The 24,136-nt window shown below is 46.4% G+C and overlaps 2 protein-coding genes across 2 annotated transcripts in view; one reads left to right on the forward strand and one right to left on the reverse strand.

Moving 5' to 3' along the window:
- PRSS23 (serine protease 23) overlaps positions 1 to 21,834 on the reverse strand; it is a 32,945-nt gene extending 11,111 nt beyond the window's left edge. The window contains exon 1 of the mRNA XM_081197436.1: positions 21,420 to 21,834. Within this exon, the coding sequence (XP_081053562.1) occupies positions 21,420 to 21,427 (8 nt within the window). The 5' untranslated portion in view covers positions 21,428 to 21,834. The remainder of the gene's footprint in view (positions 1 to 21,419) is intronic.
- Positions 1 to 24,136, forward strand: part of LOC308588817 (uncharacterized protein) — a gene marked incomplete at its 3' end in the record, with an annotated part of 117,300 nt that overhangs the window by 86,066 nt on the left and 7,098 nt on the right. The gene's annotated exons all lie outside the window — the stretch shown is intronic.

Here is a 24,136-nt window from a genome sequence, read left to right on the forward strand (position 1 = left end):
CCTTCCCGCTAGTAAGCAGTCCCAGGGGTGCTTTCGAACTGCTAGGTTGGCAGGCGCTGGGACCGAGCAACGGGAGCGCACCCCGCCGCGGGGATTCAAACCACCGACCTGACGATCGGCAAGTCCTAGGCGCTGAGGTTTTACCCACAGCACCACCCACGTCCCGCAGTGGGACTTACTACTGAGTAAAAATGCTTAAGATTGCAGTATAAGACTACAGCATTTTTACACAGTTACCTAGGAGTAAGCTCCATTGCATTCAGTGGGACTTACTTCTGAGCACTAAAGACTTGCAGTTTAAGGCTCTAAAGCAAGGGTCAGCAAACTTTTTCAGCAGGGGACCAGTCCACTGTCCCTCAGACCTTGTGAGGGGGGGGCAGACTATATTGAGGCGGGGAGAACGAATTCCTATGCCCCACAAATAACCCAGAGATGCATTTTAAATAAAAGGACACATTCTACTCATGTAAAAACATGCAGATTCCCAGACCGTCCATGGGTCGGATTTAGAAGGCGATTGGGCCGGATCCGGCCCCCAGGCCTTAGTTTGCCTACCCATGCTCTCTAAAGAATAAAATAAAAGAATAAATACTCCACAAGTTTCCTTTAAAAATTGCTGGCTGCTGAACCATTGCAATTAAGGAATTTAAAGTGGATTGGCTACATTTTCATTCCAAATTACAGGAAAGGATAAATACAAAGTGCTCCACATGTCAGCATCACATTTCTTTCATTGCAGGTATTTTATTTTCAGTATAAAGAGGACTCAGTGGTTGTAGCAGATTGTATGCAGCAATGCCCTCTTTATATATTCACATGGTGTAAACATGTATGTTGTCATTTAGATCCAAACACACACACAGAGAGAGAACACATAAGCAAGGAATACTCCATAGTGCTTGTTTCCAAAAATGACAGGAGGTGATGTTCTGATACCATAAACAGATGGGGGGGCGGGGAGGGGAAGGAGGATCGTTTTCCTGGTTTTCCTGCTTCTCCTATATCATAGAATCATAGAGTTGGAAGAGACCACAAGGGCCATCGAGTCCAACGCCCTGCCAAGCAGGAAACACCATCAGAGCACTCCTGACATATGGTTGTCAAGCCTCTCCTTAAAGACCTCCAAAGAAGGAGACTCCACCACACTCCTTGGCAGCAAATTCCACTGTCGAACAGCTCTTACTGTCAGGAAGTTCTTCCTAATGTTTAGGTGGAATCTTCTTTCTTGTAGTTTGGATCCATTGCTCCGTGTCCGCTTCTCTGGAGCAGCAGAAAACAACATTTCTCCCTCCTCTATGTGACATCCTTTTATATATTTGAACATGGCTATCATATCACCCCTTAACCTCCTCTTCTCCAGGCTAAACATGCCCAGCTCCCTTAGCCGTTCCTCGTAAGGCATCAGGGACCCTTTTAGACTCTGGAGCCCAAGGAGGGGCTGCGGTTGGAGGAAGCCGCTGGCAAGTTGGGAGCCTCAGTGGTGCCCATATAAAGGCTTCACCCAGGGCTGAGACCCCAGCTGGCTCCCCCGACTTAGCTACGGCCCTGGATTCCAAAATACAGGAGGTTTCCTTCTCTCCTGCTTTTAAAGCTGGGAGTTGCCTGTCTTTTGTCATCCCTATAATTACCATATTTTTCGCTCTATAACACGCACCCGACCATAACACGCACGTAGCTTTTAGAGGAGGAAAATCCGTAGGCATGCCACCCGTAGGCATTCCCTCCATAACACGCACAGACATTTCCCCTTACTTTTTAGGAGGAAAAAAGTGAGTGTTATGGTGCAAAAAATACGGTACACACCTGAGCATGACGGCAAGCTTAGAGAAAGGCACACAGCCTATGCAGGGTGTCTACTGGCCACATCTCCATCCCACCCACCTTCCCGCCATAAATCAAACTAGGTTCTAGCCATAGCTGTCAACTTTTCCCTTTTCTTGCAAGGAATCCTATTCGGAATAAGGGAATTTCCCTTTTAAAAAGGGAAACGTAGATAGCTATAGTTCTAGTGCATTAGTGTTACTGAAGGCTGGATCAGAGGTGGCCTTAGATGGGTCAAAAAATACTTTGGTCAATTGAGAGGTCAACAACCATCAACTTTGGGTCAAGTCATTAAGGCACAGGTGTACTGGAACCTTAGGAAAGCACAGGCAGCCACATTAATTACAAAAAAGTCAGTAGCCTTCTGGAAAACTCTAGCATCTGCTCTCTTCACAGAAAATGATGCCAGATCATGGAGATCTCTTATTCGCACAGCAGTGGACTCGGGGGTAGTTCCCATTCCCTGCCACTTTCCATCTATACCACTGTGATGGCTACGGGAGTGGGTTTGCTTCCTGTTTCCTGCTGAACCATTTCCTCTTCCTGTTCAGAGATGCCTGCAATTGCAGTACCTGGCCAGCAGGGGATGCTAGGCAGTGAAGCCGACCCTGGAAGCCGCTTCTCCTATAAAAGGGTGTGTTTGTGTGCATGTACAGTGGTGCCTCGCAAGACGAAAAGAATCCGTTCTGTGATTCTCTTCGTCTAGCGGTTTTTTCGTCTTGCGAAGCAAGCCCATTGACGGATTAGCGCTATTAGCGGCTTTTAGCAGCTTATCTGCTGATCGGATCAGCTGATAAGCGGCTTAGCAGCTTAGAAAAGGGGGGGAGGAAAAAAAACCAGCAGGAACTCGCAAGACATTGTCGTCTTGCGAAGCAAGCCCATAGGAAATTCGTTTTGCGAAGCACCTCCAAAACGGAAAACTCTTTCGTCTAGCGAGTTTTCCGTCTTGCGAGGCATTCGTCTTGCGGGGCACCACTGTAACTGCAACCCTGATTTCTGCAGAGTTGGGGATCCCCACACCTGCCATTGCGAAGATGCGCAGTAAAGCACTTACACAAAAGCAGCTTCCCCCAATTCCTGATAGCCCTCACCCTCCCAAAAAAGTTATTGGTGGTGAGGCATCAGGCATAAGCCTGCATTTTATTAATGTTTGGTCAGGACTTGTATATTAAAGAGAGAGCCTAAAGATTTTCAAAAGTTTCATGCCAGGCAGACCAGCTGCTTAAGAAAACACTGGCAATGTTTTCCTCCTAGACAAGGGGGCCCCTTTGATTTATAGCAGAAAACAATTCTCAAAGTCGTAAAAGCTGGAATTACAGACTGAGTAAGGACACTGACCCTACATGTTACAGAAGATAACAAAGGCAGAGATAAACATAATTAATAGTTGGTAAATAGTAAAATAATACCAATGTGCCTCCCAGTAAAATGAGCCAGATCTTCTTTCTAAGGTTAAAAGGCAAAGACCAAATGGAGAAGCATCTAGCTGGCAGAAAGAGAGGCTTTTTGGGAAGTCTTTTTAAAGCATTTTTGGGAAGTCTTTTTAAAGCTGTTTCTTTCTTAAACTGAGAGAGTTTGAGGGCAATAAATGTTGGGAAGAGCTAATGGGAAAAGCAACTGGCTGGAGAAGGGGGGGGAGTGTAAACTGAAGAGGCTTTTTTTTCCCCTATTTTATTTTGAGGCTGTAAACTGTTCCTTCCTTTTTACTTTGAGGAAGTTTATTCCTTTTAAAAGGCTACCTATGTTATGTATTAAATATATTGTCTTAAATGTAATTATGCAAAGGAACAAATGCTAGATTCTTATTTCATATAGTTGTAAGAGTTGAAATTAAGTCAGCCACCAGTCTAGCCCCCCTGCCAGATAAGAGACGCCATCCAAGCAGTCCTGATATATTAGTTGTCAGACATTTGTTTAGAAACCTTCAAATGAAGGAGATCTTTCAATGTTGATGTGAAACTCAAGATCCTTGACATATGTTTAAGATAAAAATTTAAGATTAACCATTTGTTTTAGAAGGCAATAGGGCAAGGAGGGCAAGAGGTGAGCTGGTAATTAAGATTTCTTGTTGAGACACATGCAAGATATATTACTACTTATTTGTCATTTATAGATATAACAATATATAGCTCTTTGTGTTCCATATAAGGACAGGAGGATATGGGTGTATCTTTTAGGATTGGATATAGCAATCAGCCAATAGGAAATCCAACCAGGCTGATTGGACAGAGGCAGCCACAGGAGGAGCAAAGGGGGCTGGATTAAGGGAATATAAGGGCTGGCCATAATGGCAGGAGGCCAGGCCAGAGCTTGGTAACCATATACCACTGTGCCTCTCATTTATTTGTCTGACAAATAAATAATTATTTTAATTTCTCTATTGCTGCGTTGAATATTTCATTCCAGCTAAGCGTTAACCACAAGCAGGGTGCTACATTTTATGGTGCGCCTGTGACTCGGATCAGTGGTCTGCTGGAACGCAGCCCCTTCGCCCTATTGGGCAGGGTACAAGAGAGAGGATCTCTAAACTGCTTACCCAGCGCGCACTGGGAAAAATTTTTCCAGGGGGAACGCAGAAGTCTCGTCTGTCTGATACCCTGCTCACTGGCGGCGACGGACCGGGGGGAAACGGAACCAACCAAGGGTAAGTGCACAAAGGGATTTTTGGCCCTCCAATTAACTGGGAGGAAGAGAAGTCTTGATCAAACTTCTGCGTCTCAGTAAGTGGGAACTGAGTACGCTAGGTGGTTGGGTATATCAGATGGTGGTCTGGTGGGGGAAAAGGGAAGAATGGGAGGTAGTGTGTGGTGAAGTATCTAGCGCATTGTATGTGTGAGAAAGTACAGAGCAATCTGTAGCTGACCTGAGTGTGGAGTGGGCAGTACTTCGGTTCCTGGTAAGGCGACTTCACCAGGCAAGGAAACCCACGAAGCGTGTGTGTGAGTGACTGAGTGGATACTTCACAGGGCCATACAATGGGAGTTGGGGGTTCAAAAGGGGAAAATACACCTCTTGAATGTATGTTAAATAATTTTAAGAAAGCCTTCTCAGGGGCGTATGGAGTCAAAATGACGCCAGAGCGCCTGAGAACGTTATGTGAATTAGAGTGGCCGAAGCAAAATACTGAATGGCCATCTCAGGGAACCTTTGATATAAATTTAGTAAGCAAACTTTGGTCTAACATCGCCAAAGAAATTGGAGGGTGCCCAGAACAATTTTCATATATAGATTCCTGGCTGAGCACATTAAATAAAAATCCTCCATGGATAAGGGAATGCAAAGTCCAACGATGCAAATTATTGGCTGTAAAAGCCGAAGCTAGGAAAGGAATCTTGCCAAATAAACTCAAACCCATTTTTGAGGGACCAGAGGAAGAGCTGCTTCCACCTCCACCCTATGCTCCACATCGAAGGGAGCCTAATCCAAACACTCCACCAGTTGTAACCCCAAGGCAAGAAAGTGGAATGAATAATGGGGCTGGAGTCACAGAACTTGATTCCTTGATAGATTATGAAAAATATCTTCAGGAGGCATTGGAGTCCTATAATAAATCCCAAGCAGAAGTGGTTATTCCATCTGTGAGTCCCAGTAGAACTCCATCTACAGTCTCTTTTAGTGGAACAACTGATTGCCTACCCCAAACCCCTGTACATCCAAGTCCTAGAGAATTATTACAGAAGTTACAGGGAGACCTTAATCGGTCAGCAAGCAATACAGCCAGGCGTATAAGGCTGCTAAAAGAACGCCTTGGGACAAATACCATCCCCTATGATTTGAGGCCCCTAGAGCAAAGCGAAGAGAAAGATCACGTAGTAGCCCCTCTCAGAAGAGTATTTGATGCACTTGAGGAGCCTGTGCTGGTTAACGGGCAACTCGGACCACGGCCACCTCGAACTTCGACCCTGCAATATATTCCATTCACGACTACAGATCTGATGAATTGGAAAACACACACCCCATCTTTTGCAGAAAAACCTCAGGCTATGATGGACTTGGTGACTTCAATAATAAATACTCATAGTCCTACTTGGACAGATTGCCGCCAGCTCCTGAATACTCTGTTCACCACTGAGGAAAGGAGAGACATAATTGAAAAGGCACAGATATATTTGCGTGAGCAGGCCAGAGTGGGAAATATTTTTAATATTGACCGTCATCTCCAAGACAACTTTCCCTTGGAAGATCCTAATTGGGATCCAAACAATGTAATTCACCTGGCCAGACTTACCACTTACCGCCAGACGCTTGTGCAAGGTATCCGCAGGGCATGCCAGAAGCCCACTAATATGTCTAAAGTCTCAGAAGTAGAACAGAAACCAAATGAGAGTCCAGGAGACTTTTTAGAGAGGCTGCAAGAAGCCTATCGTATATGGACTCCTTTTGACCCTGAAGCCCCTGAAAACAGCAGAATGATTACTGCTACATTTGTGGCCCAGTGCGCTTCTGACATTCGTAAGAAAATTCAGAAATCAGAAGGATGGGAAGGGATGCTGATGAGCCAAATTATGGCCATTGCACGCCGAGTTTATCGGAATAGGGATGAGGCTGAGAAACAAGAGAAGAAGAAGTGGCAGAAGGAAAAGATGGTAATGCTAGCCACAGCAGTGAAGCAAGACTACCGCCCCTTAAATGGAGGAAGAGGGCGGGGAAGGAATCCACCACTGGGAAGGAATCAATGTGCGAATTGCAAGAAGGAGGGTCATTGGAAGCGGGAGTGTCCTGAACCCCTGAGGTTGGAAGAAGTACGCCCAGGCCCAGGCCCAGGCTCCGGCCCAAGAAACCAGGGGCGGGGACGGGGAATGATCCGAAATGGAAGATATCAGAGACCTGGACAAGGACAGAGTAGAGACAATTTCATTGGACTGGCAGAGGAGGATTTTACCCAAGACTAGGAACGACCGGACTCCATAAAGTTAGGCTTCCAGGAGCCCACGGTCACGATTCAATTAGGAAGCCATCTAATAGACTTTATGATTGATACTGGGGCTGAATACTCAGTACTCCCAGAACTATTGCAGAAAAAGGCATCCAAAAGTGTAGCCATTAAAAGTGCCACTGGTCAGTCAGCTAAGAGGTCTTTCCTCCAACCTTTGGAATGCCAGATTGGGGGACATCGTTTAACCCATCAGTTTTTGTATATACCTGAGTGTCCAATACCTCTCTTAGGTAGAGATATGCTGTCCAAATTGCAGGCCCAAATCACCTTCACTCCTCGAGGTCCAGAAATGAAACTGCCATCAAAGGCAGCAGGAATAATTTCCCTCTCAGTACCTAAGGAACAATCATGGCACCTAATGTCAGCCCTGCAAGTCCAACCCACATTGGATACAGAGTTAAACAAGCTCCTCCGAACTCTACAGGTGCCACCAGGAGTATGGGCCGAAAATAGCCCACCAGGAATGGCTAAGAATATAGCTCCAATTGTAGTAACCTTAAAACCTATGGCTACCCCTGTATCTGTAAAGCAATATCCTTTACCCCGGCGAGCAGCAGAGGGCATCCAGAAACATTTGGACCGCCTATTAAAATATGGTCTGCTTAAGCCCTGCCAATCAGAATGGAACACACCCCTTTTGCCTGTTCGAAAACCTGGGACAGATGAATACAGGCCAGTGCAGGACTTGAGGCTCGTAAACCAGGCTATCGAGACCTTGCACCCAAATGTACCAAACCCATATACCCTGCTGAGTTTGATCCCACCAGAAGCAACATTTTTTACTGTATTGGACTTGAAAGATGCATTCTTCTGTTGCCGGCTGGCACCACAGAGCCAACCTATATTTGCCTTCCAGTGGGAAGACCCTTTGACAGGAACAAAAGGCCAGCTAACCTGGACAAGATTGCCCCAGGGATTCAAAAATTCCCCAACTTTATTTGGCACTGCCTTGGCGAAGGATCTAACAAGTTACCCCTCAATACCTGGAGAAAAGGTGGTTCTGCAATATGTAGATGACCTTATACTTGCGGCAAAGGATTTTGATACCTGTAAAGAAGGTACAGAGGAACTGCTCCACTTGCTCTGGGAAGCTGGCTACCGAGTTTCCCAGAAAAAGGCACAGTTATGTTTAGAAAAGGTCAAATATTTGGGCTTTGACATCTCACACCAACAACGAGCATTGAGGCCAGAGAGGAAAGAAGCTATTTGCCTTATCAAGGAACCTACCACAAGGAAACAACTCAGAGGATTCCTGGGAACAGCAGGGTTTTGTAGACTATGGATACCTGATTTCAGCAGTCTGGCCAAACCCTTACATGAAAGCACCCGAGGTGCAGAAAAGGTCGTATGGGGACCTGAGCAGCAACAAGCCTTTTTAGTTATCAAACAACGACTTATGGAGGCCCCAGCCCTTGGACTGCCTAATTCGGAAAAACCCTTTCAGCTGTATGTACATGAACAGAATGGGATTGCAGCGGCAGTCCTGACCCAGAGATTAGGAAGTTGGAACCGTCCAGTAGCTTATTTGTCAAAACAATTGGACTCAGTAGCAAAAGGATGGCCTCCATGCCTAAGGGCAGTAGCGGCCACTGCAAGCCTTGTCAAAGAAGCTGATAAATTTACCTTCGGCCAGACGATGTATGTGAATGTACCTCATGCTGTTCTGACACTCATGGAATATAAGGGTAGTTATTGGCTAACGAACCCAAGGATGGCTAGGTACCAAGGCCTATTGTGTGAAAATCCCAGGATTCATCTACGAGTAGTGAATATGCTCAATCCAGCGACTTTGCTGCCCCTACCAGAGGTAGATGATGAAGAATCACATGATTGTCTCCAAATAATGGATGAAGTTTATTCCAGTAGACCCGATCTGAAAGATGAACCATTGAAAAATCCAGATGTTGTATATTATACTGATGGTAGCAGTTACCTGCATGAAGGTGCCAGACGAGCAGGATATGCTGTGGTCACCAATGAGGAAGTTGTGGAAGCTGAAGCTTTGCCTGCTGGCACCTCAGCACAAAAAGCTGAACTTATAGGTTTAACTAGAGCTCTGCAATTGGCAGCCGGATGTAAGGCAAACATCTATACTGATTCTAAATATGCCTTCTTAACCCTGCATGCACATGGTGCTCTATGGAAAGAAAGAGGTCTAATAGGAGCCCACGGGAAGGCCTTGAAATATGGACCTGAAGTAGAAATCCTGTTAGAAGCAGTATGGGCTCCAGAACAGATTGCTGTAATGCACTGCAAAGGTCATGGACGAGGAAGGGATCCAATAACCAGAGGAAATCATGCTGCTGACAAAGCAGCTCGAGAGGCAGCCCAAAAGCCTGTGGGAGGATTTATAGCAGCCCTCATACCAGAGGTAGTTCCAGAAGAAGTTAAACCTCACTATACCCCAGAAGAGAGGAAGTGGGCTGAACAGGAAGGAGCAGTTGTGAAGGACGGTTGGATGATCCTGCCGGACAATAGGATTTATGTACCTCATCATCTAGCAGGCACAATTGTAAGAAATTATCATGAATCTACTCACCTTGGCGGTACTGCAACCAGAGAGAGTCTCAGTCGGAAGTTGTATATTATTAACCTATCACAATTAGCAACTTGCATTTCACAGAAATGTGTTCTTTGTGCTAAAAACAATCCCAGGCAGGGACCGGTACAACCTCCTGGAATCCAACATGTGGGATATGTCCCCATGGAAAGCCTAATTGTGGACTTCACAGAGCTGGTCCCTTCTAAGGGATTCAAGTATCTCCTTGTGTTTGTAGATACTCTTACCGGATGGGTTGAAGCTTTTCCCACCCGAACTGAAAAGGCACGAGAGGTAACTAAGAGACTCCTCACTGAATTGATCCCGAGGTTTGGGTTACCTAGATGCATTGGAAGTGATAATGGGCCAGCGTTCATTGATCAAGTAGTACAAGAAGTATGTCAAGTCCTACAAGTGAAATGGAGACTGCATGCAGCCTATAGGCCTCAGAGTTCAGGGAAAACTGAAAGAATGAATCGGACTCTGAAAACCCAATTGGCAAAATTAACCCAGGAAACGGGATTGGGATGGGTAGATGTGTTACCCATAACACTGTTTCGTGTTCGGTGTGCACCCACAAAAAGACTTAAGTTGTCACCTTTTGAGCTCCTGTATGGGAGACCGCCCTCCTTTGTTCAGGATATTTCAGCTGATCTTAAACAAATAGGAGACCATGTGACACAGGGACAAGTGCAATCTCTCTCCCGTGTTTTTGTTTCTCTTAACAGGTGGGCCCTCGAGCGCACGCCGTGCAGCATTGCCGAGCCGATTCATCAGTTCCAGGCTGGCGATAGCGTATGGGTGAAAGAGTGGAAACGTGATCCACTTGCACCTAAGTGGCGTGGACCTTACACCGTCTTGCTCTCTACTCCAACAGCGGTGAAGGTAGCTGAGGTGACCCCCTGGATTCATCACTCCCGTTTGAAGAAGTCCGAAGGCAGTTGGACGTGCAAAGGTGACCCCTCTAATCCTCTTAAACTGACTCTCTCCAAAAACCCCTGTATCTAGCCCTACCGGGAACGGGCTAGGTCACGGGCAACATTAGACGACCGGCCTGCTGCAGCCACAACCTGGAAGCTGGCTGACCTGCGCACGCCTGAAGCTTGAGGAGCATCTGAACCAGCGATTGTGAAAGGAAAGATTCTCTTATACAATTAATTGACTGCCCCCCCCTTGTGGAACAATTATCAGAGATATTACTCATTGGGGATCCTCGGGATATATGTTTTGGTCTTGGTGGTTCCCCATTTCTGTCACTGGGGGAATTATATTGGGACTAATATTTATTTGCTATCACAATAAGGTAATCTTTTGTGGAAGGAATGCATATGCTAGACATCAACATGATTTTATTATTAATCCTGATCCCTTGGGAAGGGGAAGGGTCCTTGAATCTGACCAAATTGACTAAATATGGATTCCGCCATGACCACAATATGTGGGTAGGTTTAGCTGAAATGGTAGCCAATGTTGCAAATAGGACCAATTGCCTTGTTTGTTCTCTTGGGCCAGATGATTCAGAGGGAGGTATGCCCTTATTACCGATACCATTAGATGCCATTGGTATGGTAAGCGAAATACCACACCAAACAGAAATACAGAATTTCCCCGGATGGAACTCAACTAAACCATTACGAGTTATACCTGTACAAGGGGAATTCTGTGTACATAAATCATCAGATGCAGCTGATTCTACCATGATAGGCTCTTCTCATTGTCACTATACTTGGGATAATATTAAGAATACCTGGGCACACGATACTACCTATCGAACTCGGAATACCTTGCCCTGTGCACCTCCTTTTATTCATGCATGGAAAGTGGTATGGAACATAACTGTGACAGAAAAAGGCAATCTAACATACTGCACTGTGAACTCTCTGCCTCTTTTGATATTTCGCCTTCTGTACTCCACGTACCAAAAACCTCAGACCCGATGGTTGTGGTGGATATGTGGAGAATGGGCATACAAGAAACTCCCCTCCAAATGGAGTGGGACTTGTTTCCTGGGATGGGTATTACCACCAATGTGGATTATGCCCACTAATTTGGCCAAGCGTACACGAAGAAACGCTGATATTTCTCATATAGCAGGAGGAAGTACCCAAAGTTGGAGCGGTACTGATGATTGGCCACCAGAGCGCATTATAGCCTATTATGATCCTGCCTCCTGGAATCCTGGTGAGCTCATACAAGGGGCACGGGATCCTATTTATAATCTAAACAGAATAATTCGATTGCAAGCAGTAGTGGAACTTGTAACCAATGCAACGGCCCAGAGTTTGAGACTTATTGCACAACAGTTGGATGAAAGTAGAGCCGCCATTTTGCAGCTGAAAATGGGAATGGATTATGTACTTGCCAAGCAGGGAGGCCTATGTGGAGTCTTGAACTTGACAGGGAATGCCTGTTGCTTTAACATTTCAGATAATGGTGAGGCAATCCGTGTGTTGGCCACAAAGATGGAGAATATAGCACATGTCCCAGTACAAACATGGGAAGGATGGGATATGGGATGGCTCACCAATTGGTTACCTAATGTCACAGGACTCAAAGGGATACTATTGTCTTGCTTGTTTTTCTTGACAGTAGTGGTAATGGTTTTATGTATGATGCCATGTATCATTTCATGTTTTAGAAGTACAATTAGCAAGATGGTTTCAAATGAAACTCTACCTCATATCATGGCCCTATACAGAGCTTTACCTCAGGAATATGATGAAGGTCAAGCTATCAAGGACACTTGGGACGAAGGTCCTTGAGCTTGAAAGGGGGGAATGAGGCATCAGGCATAAGCCTGCATTTTATTAATGTTTGGTCAGGACTTGTATATTAAAGAGAGAGCCTAAAGATTTTCAAAAGTTTCATGCCAGGCAGACCAGCTGCTTAAGAAAACACTGGCAATGTTTTCCTCCTAGACAAGGGGGCCCCTTTGATTTATAGCAGAAAACAATTCTCAAAGTCGTAAAAGCTGGAATTACAGACTGAGTAAGGACACTGACCCTACATGTTACAGAAGATAACAAAGGCAGAGATAAACATAATTAATAGTTGGTAAATAGTAAAATAATACCAATGTGCCTCCCAGTAAAATGAGCCAGATCTTCTTTCTAAGGTTAAAAGGCAAAGACCAAATGGAGAAGCATCTAGCTGGCAGAAAGAGAGGCTTTTTGGGAAGTCTTTTTAAAGCATTTTTGGGAAGTCTTTTTAAAGCTGTTTCTTTCTTAAACTGAGAGAGTTTGAGGGCAATAAATGTTGGGAAGAGCTAATGGGAAAAGCAACTGGCTGGAGAAGGGGGGGGGAGTGTAAACTGAAGAGGCTTTTTTTTCCCCTATTTTATTTTGAGGCTGTAAACTGTTCCTTCCTTTTTACTTTGAGGAAGTTTATTCCTTTTAAAAGGCTACCTATGTTATGTATTAAATATATTGTCTTAAATGTAATTATGCAAAGGAACAAATGCTAGATTCTTATTTCATATAGTTGTAAGAGTTGAAATTAAGTCAGCCACCAGTCTAGCCCCCCTGCCAGATAAGAGACGCCATCCAAGCAGTCCTGATATATTAGTTGTCAGACATTTGTTTAGAAACCTTCAAATGAAGGAGATCTTTCAATGTTGATGTGAAACTCAAGATCCTTGACATATGTTTAAGATAAAAATTTAAGATTAACCATTTGTTTTAGAAGGCAATAGGGCAAGGAGGGCAAGAGGTGAGCTGGTAATTAAGATTTCTTGTTGAGACACATGTAAGATATATTACTACTTATTTGTCATTTATAGATGTAACAATATATAGCTCTTTGTGTTCCATATAAGGACAGGAGGATATGGGTGTATCTTTTAGGATTGGATATAGCAATCAGCCAATAGGAAATCCAACCAGGCTGATTGGACAGAGGCAGCCACAGGAGGAGCAAAGGGGGCTGGATTAAGGGAATATAAGGGCTGGCCATAATGGCAGGAGGCCAGGCCAGAGCTTGGTAACCATATACCACTGTGCCTCTCATTTATTTGTCTGACAAATAAATAATTATTTTAATTTCTCTATTGCTGCGTTGAATATTTCATTCCAGCTAAGCGTTAACCACAAGCAGGGTGCTACAGTGGCACTCTTCACCCTTGCAACTGAAAAGGTTTAGAATAAATGGTAAGAGGTATCTGTGGGAACTTAACCTTACCCCAGACCTCCATCAGTGGAGGTAAGCCCACAAAAACTATTATTTATTTTATTTCATAATAGTTATACACTGCTTGATTGAAAAACCAACCCTCAAAGTGACTTACAAAGAGAAAAACCAATAAACTCACAACTAAAAGCAGTTACCTATTTATTTATATTTCCAAAAAACCTTAAAATCAGCAACCAGCTAAAAACAAATTGAAACACACAGAGATGGAAAGAAGATAAAAAGTCCCTACCAGAAAAGAATGGCAGATCAAGTTGATGGCTAAAATAACCAGAAGAATCAGAAATCAGGAAGACCAAAATTTTAATAAGGAATGGAGGAAATTTATAACTTATCTTAATTGTAAACAGTTAAAATCTTTAGTAGGATTGGAATATCACTTGTAGTTGAACGGTGAATTTTGGACACAGTGGAGAGGTAAAAGGTTTAGATTATCATAAAAGATGCAGGAGGAAATGATTAACAATAGGACCCGCAAAGGGGAGGAGGGAATTCCAAGAGATCCCTTGGAATCTTATTTTTATGTTGTATGTTGGATATGTGACTGTAAAATTTTAATCTGAAAAACCAAATAAATAAATTTTATAAAAAGAAAGAGGGGGGGAAAACACACACCAACATTCTACCGATCCAGCTACAGCAATTATTGTGCAAACCTGAACACATCTGCTTAGAGAAAGCCCAATAAAATGACCACTAAAAACAGCTACATTGAAAAAATTTAAAACCAGCAACCAATAAAAAAGAAATTGAAACATGTACCGATATCCTACCTGTAGCAATTACTGTGCAAACCTAAACATGCCTGCTGAGAGACGCCAATTCCGTTGAGTTAACTGGGGCTTCCTTCTAGCAGGCACAGTAGGGCAGCCTTCCCATCCCACAGAGCTGGAGAGAGAAGGCCTCCTGTATTTTGAAAGCTCTTTCTCCTGCTCACGGGAGACTTCAGTTGGATAATTTACTTTATTTCTTGTGGCAGGCAATTTGGGTGTTCTTTGACCACATGGAATACTTGACTTACATCTGGATGAGATACAAGCAGCCTTTTTCACCTCTCAGGAATATGGCATGGAAAGCGCATGGCCTCTTTTTTTCCATACCTACAAACTCACTCTCTCTATGGCATGAATCACCTTTGCAGTAAGGACATCCATTCTAAATGCCAACGGTTTGTTTTGGTTTGTTTTTTTAAAGAAGGTCACTATTTAGGAGGTGTTTCTTCAGTCCTGCTAATTAGAATTTGTTCCTGCAATGTACAGTTTTGAGGGGGGGAGAGAGGGGGGAACCGCGAGAAGAATAGTCTCCATTACATTTTGCAATGAAGATAGTTTTTTCCACAGGGCAAGGAGCCAGAATGATTAACAGGGGGGGGGGCAGTACAGGGGGAGGAGGCGGGAAGGCAGAGCAAAGAACGTCTTTAAACAAATTATTATACAGTGGTACCTCAGGTTAAGAACTTAATTCGTTCTGGAGGTCCATTCTTAACCTGAAACTGTTCTTAACCTGAAGCACCACTTTAGCTAATGGGGCCTCCCGCTGCCGCCGTGCCATTTGTGTTCTCATCCTGAAGCAAAGTTCTTAACCTGAGGTACCACTTTAGCTAATGGGGCCTCCCGCTGCTGCCACGCCGTGATTTCTGTTCTCATCCTGAAGCAAAGTTCTTAACCTCAGGTACCACTTTAGCTAATGGGGCCTCCCGCTGCTGCCACGCCGTGATTTCTGTTCTCATCCTGAAGCAAAGTTCTTAACCTGAGGTACCACTTTAGCTAATGGGGCCTCCCGCTGCTGCCACGCCGTGATTTCTGTTCTCATCCTGAAGCAAAGTTCTGAACCCGAGGTACTATTTCTGGGTTAGCGGAGTCTGTAACCTGAAGCGTCTGTAACCCGAGGTACCACTGTACAGAATGAGAATCCAGCAACAGTTCCCACTCCTGGCAAAGCATTCAAACAGCTTTCCTTGGCCGTGCAGGTTGTTAAAAACACAAGCAAGGCACTTTAAGGATTACAGAAGCACATTTTGACACACAAACACACACACACACAAGCTATGTATGTTGAGACACAGCCTGTTGGCGATGCTTTCTTGAGCCTGTTCCTTCCCAAATCCCTGCTAATTTGAGGGTTACGAGAGGAGACACGCTGGAAAATCTGAACCAGGTCGCCAGAGCGCACAGGACCAGGGTACCTGCCAACGCATACAGTAGACACAGCAGGTACGCTGGCAAGCTGGCCGGAGTGCAGCCCCGCGCCAAAGTAATAGGATCATTGTGTGATTGGGTTACCAGCTGGCAAAGTTAGTTTAAGAATTACTGGGTCTGGCACGCCTACATCCCCACTCTGCACACACACACACACACACACACGGAATTTGGATTTCTTGACTATGCTTTGCAGCCCACGGAGCTGTCCTCCCGGCCCCTGTTCTCTCATTCCCAAATTCCTTTTGGGGAAAGGTTCCAATGCAGCCGCAGAGCATCTGCCGGCATGAAGGAGGTCCTCAGGTTCAATCCCCAGCGTCTCCAGTTACGGCAGGGAGAGTTCCCTGCTGGGATGGAGCTATATACCAGTGGCAGCATAGAATGGTGGGTTTTGGAAGGGACCCACGAGGCTCATCTGATCCAACCCCCCGGCCGTGCAGGAATCTTTTGCCCAACATGGGTACCATTATCCAATGGCAGAACAGTAGCAGGAAGCCAACGAAGCACAGTGAAGCGAGTGCTGGACTGGCAGGAGAGAACTTAGTGGCTCCCCTGCAGTGTGGGAAGCGGGGAGGGGCAAACAGTATTGAAAGAGGCTTCATGCGGGAATGTTTAAATAATTATCTAGGGGATAATAAGGGTTCATCAATAAAGACCTGGTTACGTTTAGAATGATACCGCATAGGGAAATGTTCCCTGATACCAAGATGAGGGATTCTGTGGAAAGCAGATAGAGAGAACTGAAAAGAATAATGATCTGTTGTGACCTTGACGGAAGCGTAGAATAGACGCGCCTTCTTGTGTTTTGGCTCATTTTCCTCTCTTTTTCTTTTTTCTCCCCCCCCCCTTCTTTCCTTTTTCCTTTTTCTTTCCCATAATGGCTTATGTTCCATGCCATGTACTTTGATTTTTTTTGGTCGTTTTTTAGCTTTTTCCCTTATTATAATTAAGGATTTTTCTTTTGTAATTTTGGTTGTTTATATTTATCTGTAAATGTTTAAAGCAAAATAAAAGTATTGAAAAAAAGAAAAGAAAGAGGCTTTATACCTAGCTGCCCCATCATGAGCACAAATCATCACGAATGTACAATACAAAGCAAGCTTGGAATGGCTCTTTGGGTTGCCTACGACGTTTTCTTAGATTTTCAAAAATGTGTCCCCAAAGAGATTGGGGATCTCCCTCCTGCTACCTGGCACAGGGAGATCACCTCTCCTGTCCCTCCCAGCCCCTTGCCGACACCCATCTGATGTCTGCGCATTAGATCAGTGGTTTCCAAGGGGGATAGTATTACCCCCTGGGGGGCGGTGGTATTACCTAGGTGGAGGCAAGAGTGCAGTTGCTGGAGGAGTAAACGACCATCAGACTTTGTAAAGCTGGTATCACTGGATGGAGATTCGTTTCTGGAATGAATTAAACTAAATAGTTTTAACTGGATTTTGAGTGCATGTGCAATTCATTGTTACTGTTTTGAATTTCAAAACAAATTTCATTTGTTGAATTTTTATTCAGAATTCATGGGGGGGGCAACTCAGTTGACAGAGTTGTGGGTCTCAGAGTTGTGGGTCTGAGCCCCACATTGGGCAAAATATTCCTACATTGCAGAGATTTGGTTTAGTTGACCCTTGTGTCCCTTCCAACTCTACTATTCTATGACTCTATAATTCTATGATTTTATTGTGCTATTATCCTTCATAGTGCAAACCACTATTCTGAATAATACTTTTTATAGGGTAGGGGGCAGCAAGGGTAGGTTTATGGAACCAAGGGGTCAGTGGCCTGGAAAAGGTTGGGAACCACTGCAGGAGACGAATGAAGAGCTTTCAGACAGGCTTCTACATTTGCTTGGGAGCCCTGGTCATGCAAGACTCCCCATTGCGCAAAGGAGTCTGGGAACTGTAGTTTAACAAAGGTGCTGGAAATGGTGGCTCTGTGTGGGGTAAACCAGTGGCGTAGCGTGGGTTGTCAGCACCCGGGGCAAGGCAAGTAATTTGTGCCCCCTAACCCGTGGATTTGCGCCCCCAACCCGTGAATTTGTGCCCCCTAACCATAACCCCCAGATGTTGCGCCCGGTGTGCCCGGCCCCCCCTGCACCCCCCACGCTACGCCACTGGGGTAAACTGTCCTTCCCAGGATTCTTTCAGGGGAAGCAATGTGCTTTAAGGGTCCTTTAAATGCATGCACCCTATGACTGCAGCCAGATCTCTTTCAGACTTTGCCAAAAATGCAGAGGCGAGAGGGGTGGGACTGGTCAGGTCTGCAGGGCAACTTCACTCTCCTTTCTTGAAATGTCATCCTTTCACTAACTGTAAGCTAAAAGGAGGATACGGCTCATGCGGTTGTTTCATCAAGACACACTCGCCAATAGCCCAGGATCACATCATGCCAAAACAATGCCCACACGACTCTGGGTGCCAGCCACTCTGGGAATAGGATGGGTTTTTATAGGCTTTCACACAGCAGATTTATGCAGCTGAGGCTGCAATCTCATGACGTTGCATGTGCAAGCTAGAGAGATCCTTCCCCACCATTGTACTGTATTTATATGGATTCCAAGAGACTTTGGAAGTCGTTCCAGGATACTGAAGCCCAGCTATTTCGCAACGAAGGGAAACTTTTTACAGCTGGTGGAAATAAGCGAGTATCTCCTGGGTGTCACCCAAGAAAGCAAGCATGATATTAATCAGCTGTTTTCGCGTGAGCCTATGTGTGCGCGCATAGGCATTCTGTGCTGGAGTTTCCAAAAATATGCATTGACTGTAATGTCCAACTAGGGCATGACTTTCATTACCTCATTAAAGCATAGATTACAATAGCTGGACATTTGCTTCCAATCAGTGTTGCTTCTGTAATCATCAATCAGAATCCAAGAACAAAGAGAAGCCGGTCTATTTGCCCGTCTGTTTTCAGCCAGGCTGAATTGAGAAAATGCAGGGGCAGCCCAGATTGGGTGTGCTCGCATGCATGTAGATAAGAAGTTAAACATTAATTGCTTTCCAAAGGCATAGCTTGGTAGAATACTCTTTGAAAGTATCCAAATAAAACCAAGGCAAGGGCGAGCAAAATGAAGTCCATGCGTGGACTTGCCTTGTGTTCTTGGAATTCCTCAAACCACACACACGCACAAAGTTTCTTTCTGATAACTGCGTGCCAGGGAATGTTAGTGTTTATACTAAAAGGGCAAACTGGCTCAGTTTCACAGGCACACATAATAAACACATGCCCATCGCCACCCAAATTTATTTACACGTTGGACCCTTTGGTCTTGTTCTCACAAACGGCAAATGAGGTGTTAGATCAGCTTCTGGACTGCACATGAATGTTCCTGTAAAAGAGAGAGGGGTATAGAATTCCCTGCACATAGAAATCCAGTTGTCAAAGGCAGCTGAGCTAGACCCCTTCTCCCTGGTCTCTAGGAGAATGGCCGTGTCTGCAATCTGAACTCCGAAGGACTTACTTCCCCACCAGCCACCAGTAAAATCTCCGGCCTAAGAGCTGCTTCAGAAGTGACAATGACACAGAGGGGGACAGGAAGCACAAACTCTCCGGTGCTTTCTGTTTCTTTGCCTCTCTTGGCCTTTTCCAAAATGGAACACTTGGGAGCGGCTCTAGCTGAGGGGTGTGGAACCTTTTACAGAGAGACGCATTCCCCTCCAGGCAACCTTATGAGAGCCACATGCCCATGGTGGGCAAAAGCACAGGCGGAGGGAATGTTGGATGCCAATGTCACCTTTGTGCAGTAGGAACACAACATGCACATTTGTTCGGCCCAAGCTGATGCCCTCCAGAGTGCAACTTCCACCAGTCCCAGTCGTGTTGGCTGCCGTACAAAACATCTGGAAAGCACCAAGTCGAGAAAGGACACCATCCCATGTAACACTTGCACAAATGTCTTCTTTTGCTGAGTTATAGTGGCTCAGTGTAATCATGTCGAAAGAGGTCCTTGCAAAACTTCCCCACATGGCCTGCATATTTTTCTCTTAACAGACCTTATCTCTATACTGGAGAAAAATGTACTTCTCATAAAACACACACACACACAGCACCCCAAAACCACATTTACAGCAGGCACTGCAAAAGGTGCCAAGTTGGTCGATATAAAATAACCTGGAGAAGCTACGCTGTGCCCACAGCACAAAGTTGGCATGGTTTAATTTGCTGCTGCCTTATCTAACCTCTTTTGTTTTCTCAGTCCCTCTTCTAGCCTACCTTACAGGACTGTTGTGGAATTACATGAGACCGCTTAAGCAAGTAGGGCTACAGGGATTTTGCACAGAAGGAAGAACTGCAGATGAAAGGATGGGCAATTGGGGGGGGGGCAGGGGGAGAGAGAGAGAGGAGAAGCTGCAGCTCCTGCCTCCACTCCCAATTCACTGCCAAATTAAAAAGTACAAGGGGAGTATCCACAATGTGACTTAGCAACCATACGTAAGAGGCACTTAGGTCTCACCGCAGAATAACCACAACTAGACCACCGGAGGATAACCACAACTATGGGGGGGGGGGACTGTGGCTTAGCGGCAGAGCACATGGGCTCAGCATCCAGAAGGTTCCAGGTTCAATCCCCAGGATCTCCGAATAAGGCTGGAAAAGACGTTTGCCTGGAACTCTGGATAACTGTCGCCAGGCAGTGTAATCCAACTTCCACACGCTTCCCCTACAAGAAGCATAGCCCATGGTCAGGGAAGGCAGAAGTCCTTGTCCAGCGATATCTGGCACATATGGAATAGTCATCCTTGGGACGTGGTGGACTCTCCTTCCTCGGAGGCTTTTAAGCAGAGGTTGGATGGTCATGGATGCTTTAGCTGAGATTCCTTTGGGGTTGGACTAGATGATCCTTTGGGGTCCTTTGCAACTCTACAATTCTGTGTTAGTAGAGAGGACAGAACATGATAGACCCCATAATTCAATAATTTGGTATGCAGGGACCGAGGGGGGAATTACTAAGCCCCGGAGTGTGCCTCTTAGGGTGGTTTAAAGAGACTTCTGGCCCGTGGGAATTTGGGAGGGTCTAAAGAGATTAGACAAACAGCAAGTAGGATAAAGTTTTCAAATCTTCCAAGAAGAGTTAGTTAGAATCAAGATCACTTGTCCTTGGTCTGTGCTTTGTATGGTTATGTAGGAATAGAGGAAACACAAGAGTCATACCATTGGTCTATCTAGCTCAGTATTGTCTACACGGACTGGCAGCAGTTTTAAGCCAGGGTTTCTCCAATAAGATAAGACCAGGGTTAGCGTTAGGTGTTGAACTTGGAAGCTTCCGTATACAAGGCAGATGCTCTACCCTTGAGTTACAGACCCTCTCCACAGTATGTTAGGTACAGATAGGGAATCAGAATAGGGATACAGAATCAAAGCTCAGGTAGACAAGAAAAAGGTAAAGGAGACAGGTACCACCCCAAAGAGTTTAAATTTAAAAAAACAATAGGTTTTTGTTTCATCTCTTCAACTTGCCCAAGTCCCAAACATTTCACATGGCTCCCTGGAAGAGTAGCCATCCCAACGCCTGTAATAATCCACTAAAGAGGAAAGGACCCTATCTTATTGAATTGTTCAAATCAACATCACCTATCAGGTGTGTGGCCAAATCATCTTTCAGATCAGCCGGGCTTCTAGCTAATGCTCTCCCTTCTGGGCTAAAACGACTTGGAAGTTGGGTCCCAGATGGACTTTACTTGTGGATACCAGGGCTGCTTCCTTGCTTAAGATCTCTACAGTTCTCTAGAACTCTTGATCAACTTACCTCTTCATGGCTGTACCAGGACGCTGATTTAAGAGTTCTCAAGGGTCCTGGGAGCAAAGTTTTTTTAACACACAACTCAGACAGATGAAGACTGAAGTCCCATCACTCCCAGGTTCACGGCGCCGCAGGGGAGGAAGACTTCTTCCCTGCTAGCTCGGACGTTGCCTTCCTTCTCCCCCAAATCGATGCAACCCCTTCCTCGCACCCACACAAAACGAGATTTGCAGATAGATGTCCTCCCCACCCTGCCCTCCTCTCTCTTGCAAAGCCTGGCACCCGGAGAGGAGCGCAGCCGAGAGCTCCCTGCAGGTGTCACCGCGGAGCCCCCTCCTGCCCAGCTGCTGCTCTCACCCCTCGGCGCGATGGGGCTGGCGGCGAGGGGGGCAGGCGGGGAAAAAGTCCTACCCAAGGAGGAGGCAAGCCGGTACTTCGGCGCAGGCGCCCTGCGACTCAAGCCACCCCCTTCTGGCTGCAGCCGAGGAGCCGCCCCTCCCCACGACGCGCACCCCCCCCCCGCCTGCGCTGCCCCCCTGTGCCCACGCCCCTCCGTGCGCAAACAGAGGCTGCCTCCGCGCAGCTCCAGCGCGCGCGGGGCGGGGGCAGGATTTGCAAAAGGGGGCAAGGCATTTCCCCCTTCCTCAGAAGCAGTGAATTGGGGAGAGAGGCGGAGGAAAGAAAGGAGTCCCCTCTCTCCCGTTTTCCCATGCCAAAAGGGACTTAAAAAAAATAGTCCGCCCCCACCCCATGGGGTTTTTTGTTCCCTCGAGGGGGAGAGAGAGACGCGTTCAGACGAAAGAGCGCGCCCAAGTTTCTCAAAAGTTTGCCCAGAGAAAGAGAGAGGGAGGCAGAAACTGGCTGCAAGTGAAGGATGCGAGAGTTGGCAGACGCGCGCGGGAGAAAGTGAATGGCTTCTGGAAGAATGGCTCGGCTTCTGCGCCATGTACCGAGGCGGACCATTCCCCCATCTCTCTCCATACTGTCGGCACTGACTGGCAGCTGCTCACCAGCATTCCAGACATTCCCAGCCCCGCCTGGAGCTGCCGGGGAATGAGCCTGGGACATTAGACGCCCTGCCACTGAAGTGCCCCCCCTTCACACTGGAGGACCCTGAGGCAGGCAGGCAGAATCACAGAACTGGAAGGGACCCCAAGGGTCATCTAGTCCAGCCCCCTGCAACGCAGGACTCTTTTGCCCATGGTGGGACTCGAACCTGCCACCCTGAGATTAAGCGCCTCATGTGCTGAGTTACAAGCATAATAATAATTCTCCAGATGTTTTGGACTACAGCTCCCATCATCCATGACCATTGTGCTTATTCACTGGGGTTGATGGGAGTTGTAGTCTGGAACTTCTGGAGGGTGCCTGGCCAGGGGAGGCTTACTTAGGAGCTCAATGGGGCTATGTTCTGAGCAGACCAGCAGAGGGTTGCACTGTTAGCCAAGCAGCCATTCAGTAACAAGACCCTCAGGGCTGGGGATGAATATTTGAAACTTCCAGGATGTTTCTTTTATAACAGGAAGCTTTGGACTAGGACATGGGACACCAACAGTCATGCCTTTGCCCAAAGAATCCTGGGAACTGTAGCTTATTAAGGGTGCGCCTGCACGTCACCTCCTCTGTCCTTTTCATGTCTCTTCTAGTTCTGGGAGATGAGGGGGAGGAGAGCTGGTCCACCCATGACTCTTCACCAGCCTGACTCATCTCTGCCTCTTGAGCTCCCTCCCACTGCCTCCTTCAGCTTCTGCCTCTAATTCTGGATTTCTCTCTGCCACAGACTCTCCCAGCTCACTAAGCCCTGTGACTTCATCAGCTTCTGACACCTCCTCTTCCCGATCTTCTCCCTCGTCTTCCTCTGACCACTCATCGTCATCCCACCACCAATCCTCTGGCTCAAAGCCTTCTTTCCTTGCAGGTTCCCTAGCTCAGAGGTCGGCAAAGTTTACCTCTCCTGGGCTGGTTCACTCCAGTGGAGTTCCCTCCATGGGCCGGATCACACATGAGCTTGAGTGACCACAATTTCCAGCATATAATACTCATAATTTATTATTTATACCCCGCCCATCTGGCTGGGTTTCCCCAGCCGCTCTGGGCGGCTTCCAACAAAACACTAAAATACAATAACCTATTAAACATTAAAAGCTTCCCTAAACAGGGCTGCCTTTAGATGTCTTCTAAAAGTTTGGTAGTTCTTTTTCTCTTTGACACCCAGTGGGAGGGCGTTCCACAGGGTGGGCGCCACTACCGAGAAGGCCCTCTGCCTGGTTCCCTGTAACCTCACTTCTCGCAATGAGGGAACCGCCAGAAGGCCCTCGGCGCTGGACCTCAGTGTCCGGGCAGAACGATGGAGGTGGAGACGCTCCTTCAGGTATACTGGACCGAGGCTGTTTAGGGCTTTAAAGGTCAGCACCAACATTGTGCATCTGCACAGACACGATTCCCGGCATCTGAGCATGCGCAGACAAAATTTCCGGCACCACGGAAACAAGTCCCTGTGCTGTGCCGTGCCGGTTTAGCTCAGCACGCGGGGACTCGCCGAGCGGGCAGCTCAGTTCGGGGGCGGCTCCTGGGCCGGCTAAACGACCCCCATGGGCTGCTTGTGGCCCATGGGCCTTAGGTTGATGACCCCTGCCCTAGCTGGGTCCTCCCACCATTCCTCTGTGATCCATGGCACTCCGATGGGTGGGGCAGTATCCTAACCCTAACCCAAAATTATCTTT

The sequence above is a fragment of the Podarcis bocagei genome, assembly GCF_964188305.1.
Source record: "Podarcis bocagei genome assembly, chromosome: 6".
In the NCBI taxonomy this organism is placed as follows: Eukaryota; Metazoa; Chordata; class Lepidosauria; order Squamata; family Lacertidae; genus Podarcis; species Podarcis bocagei.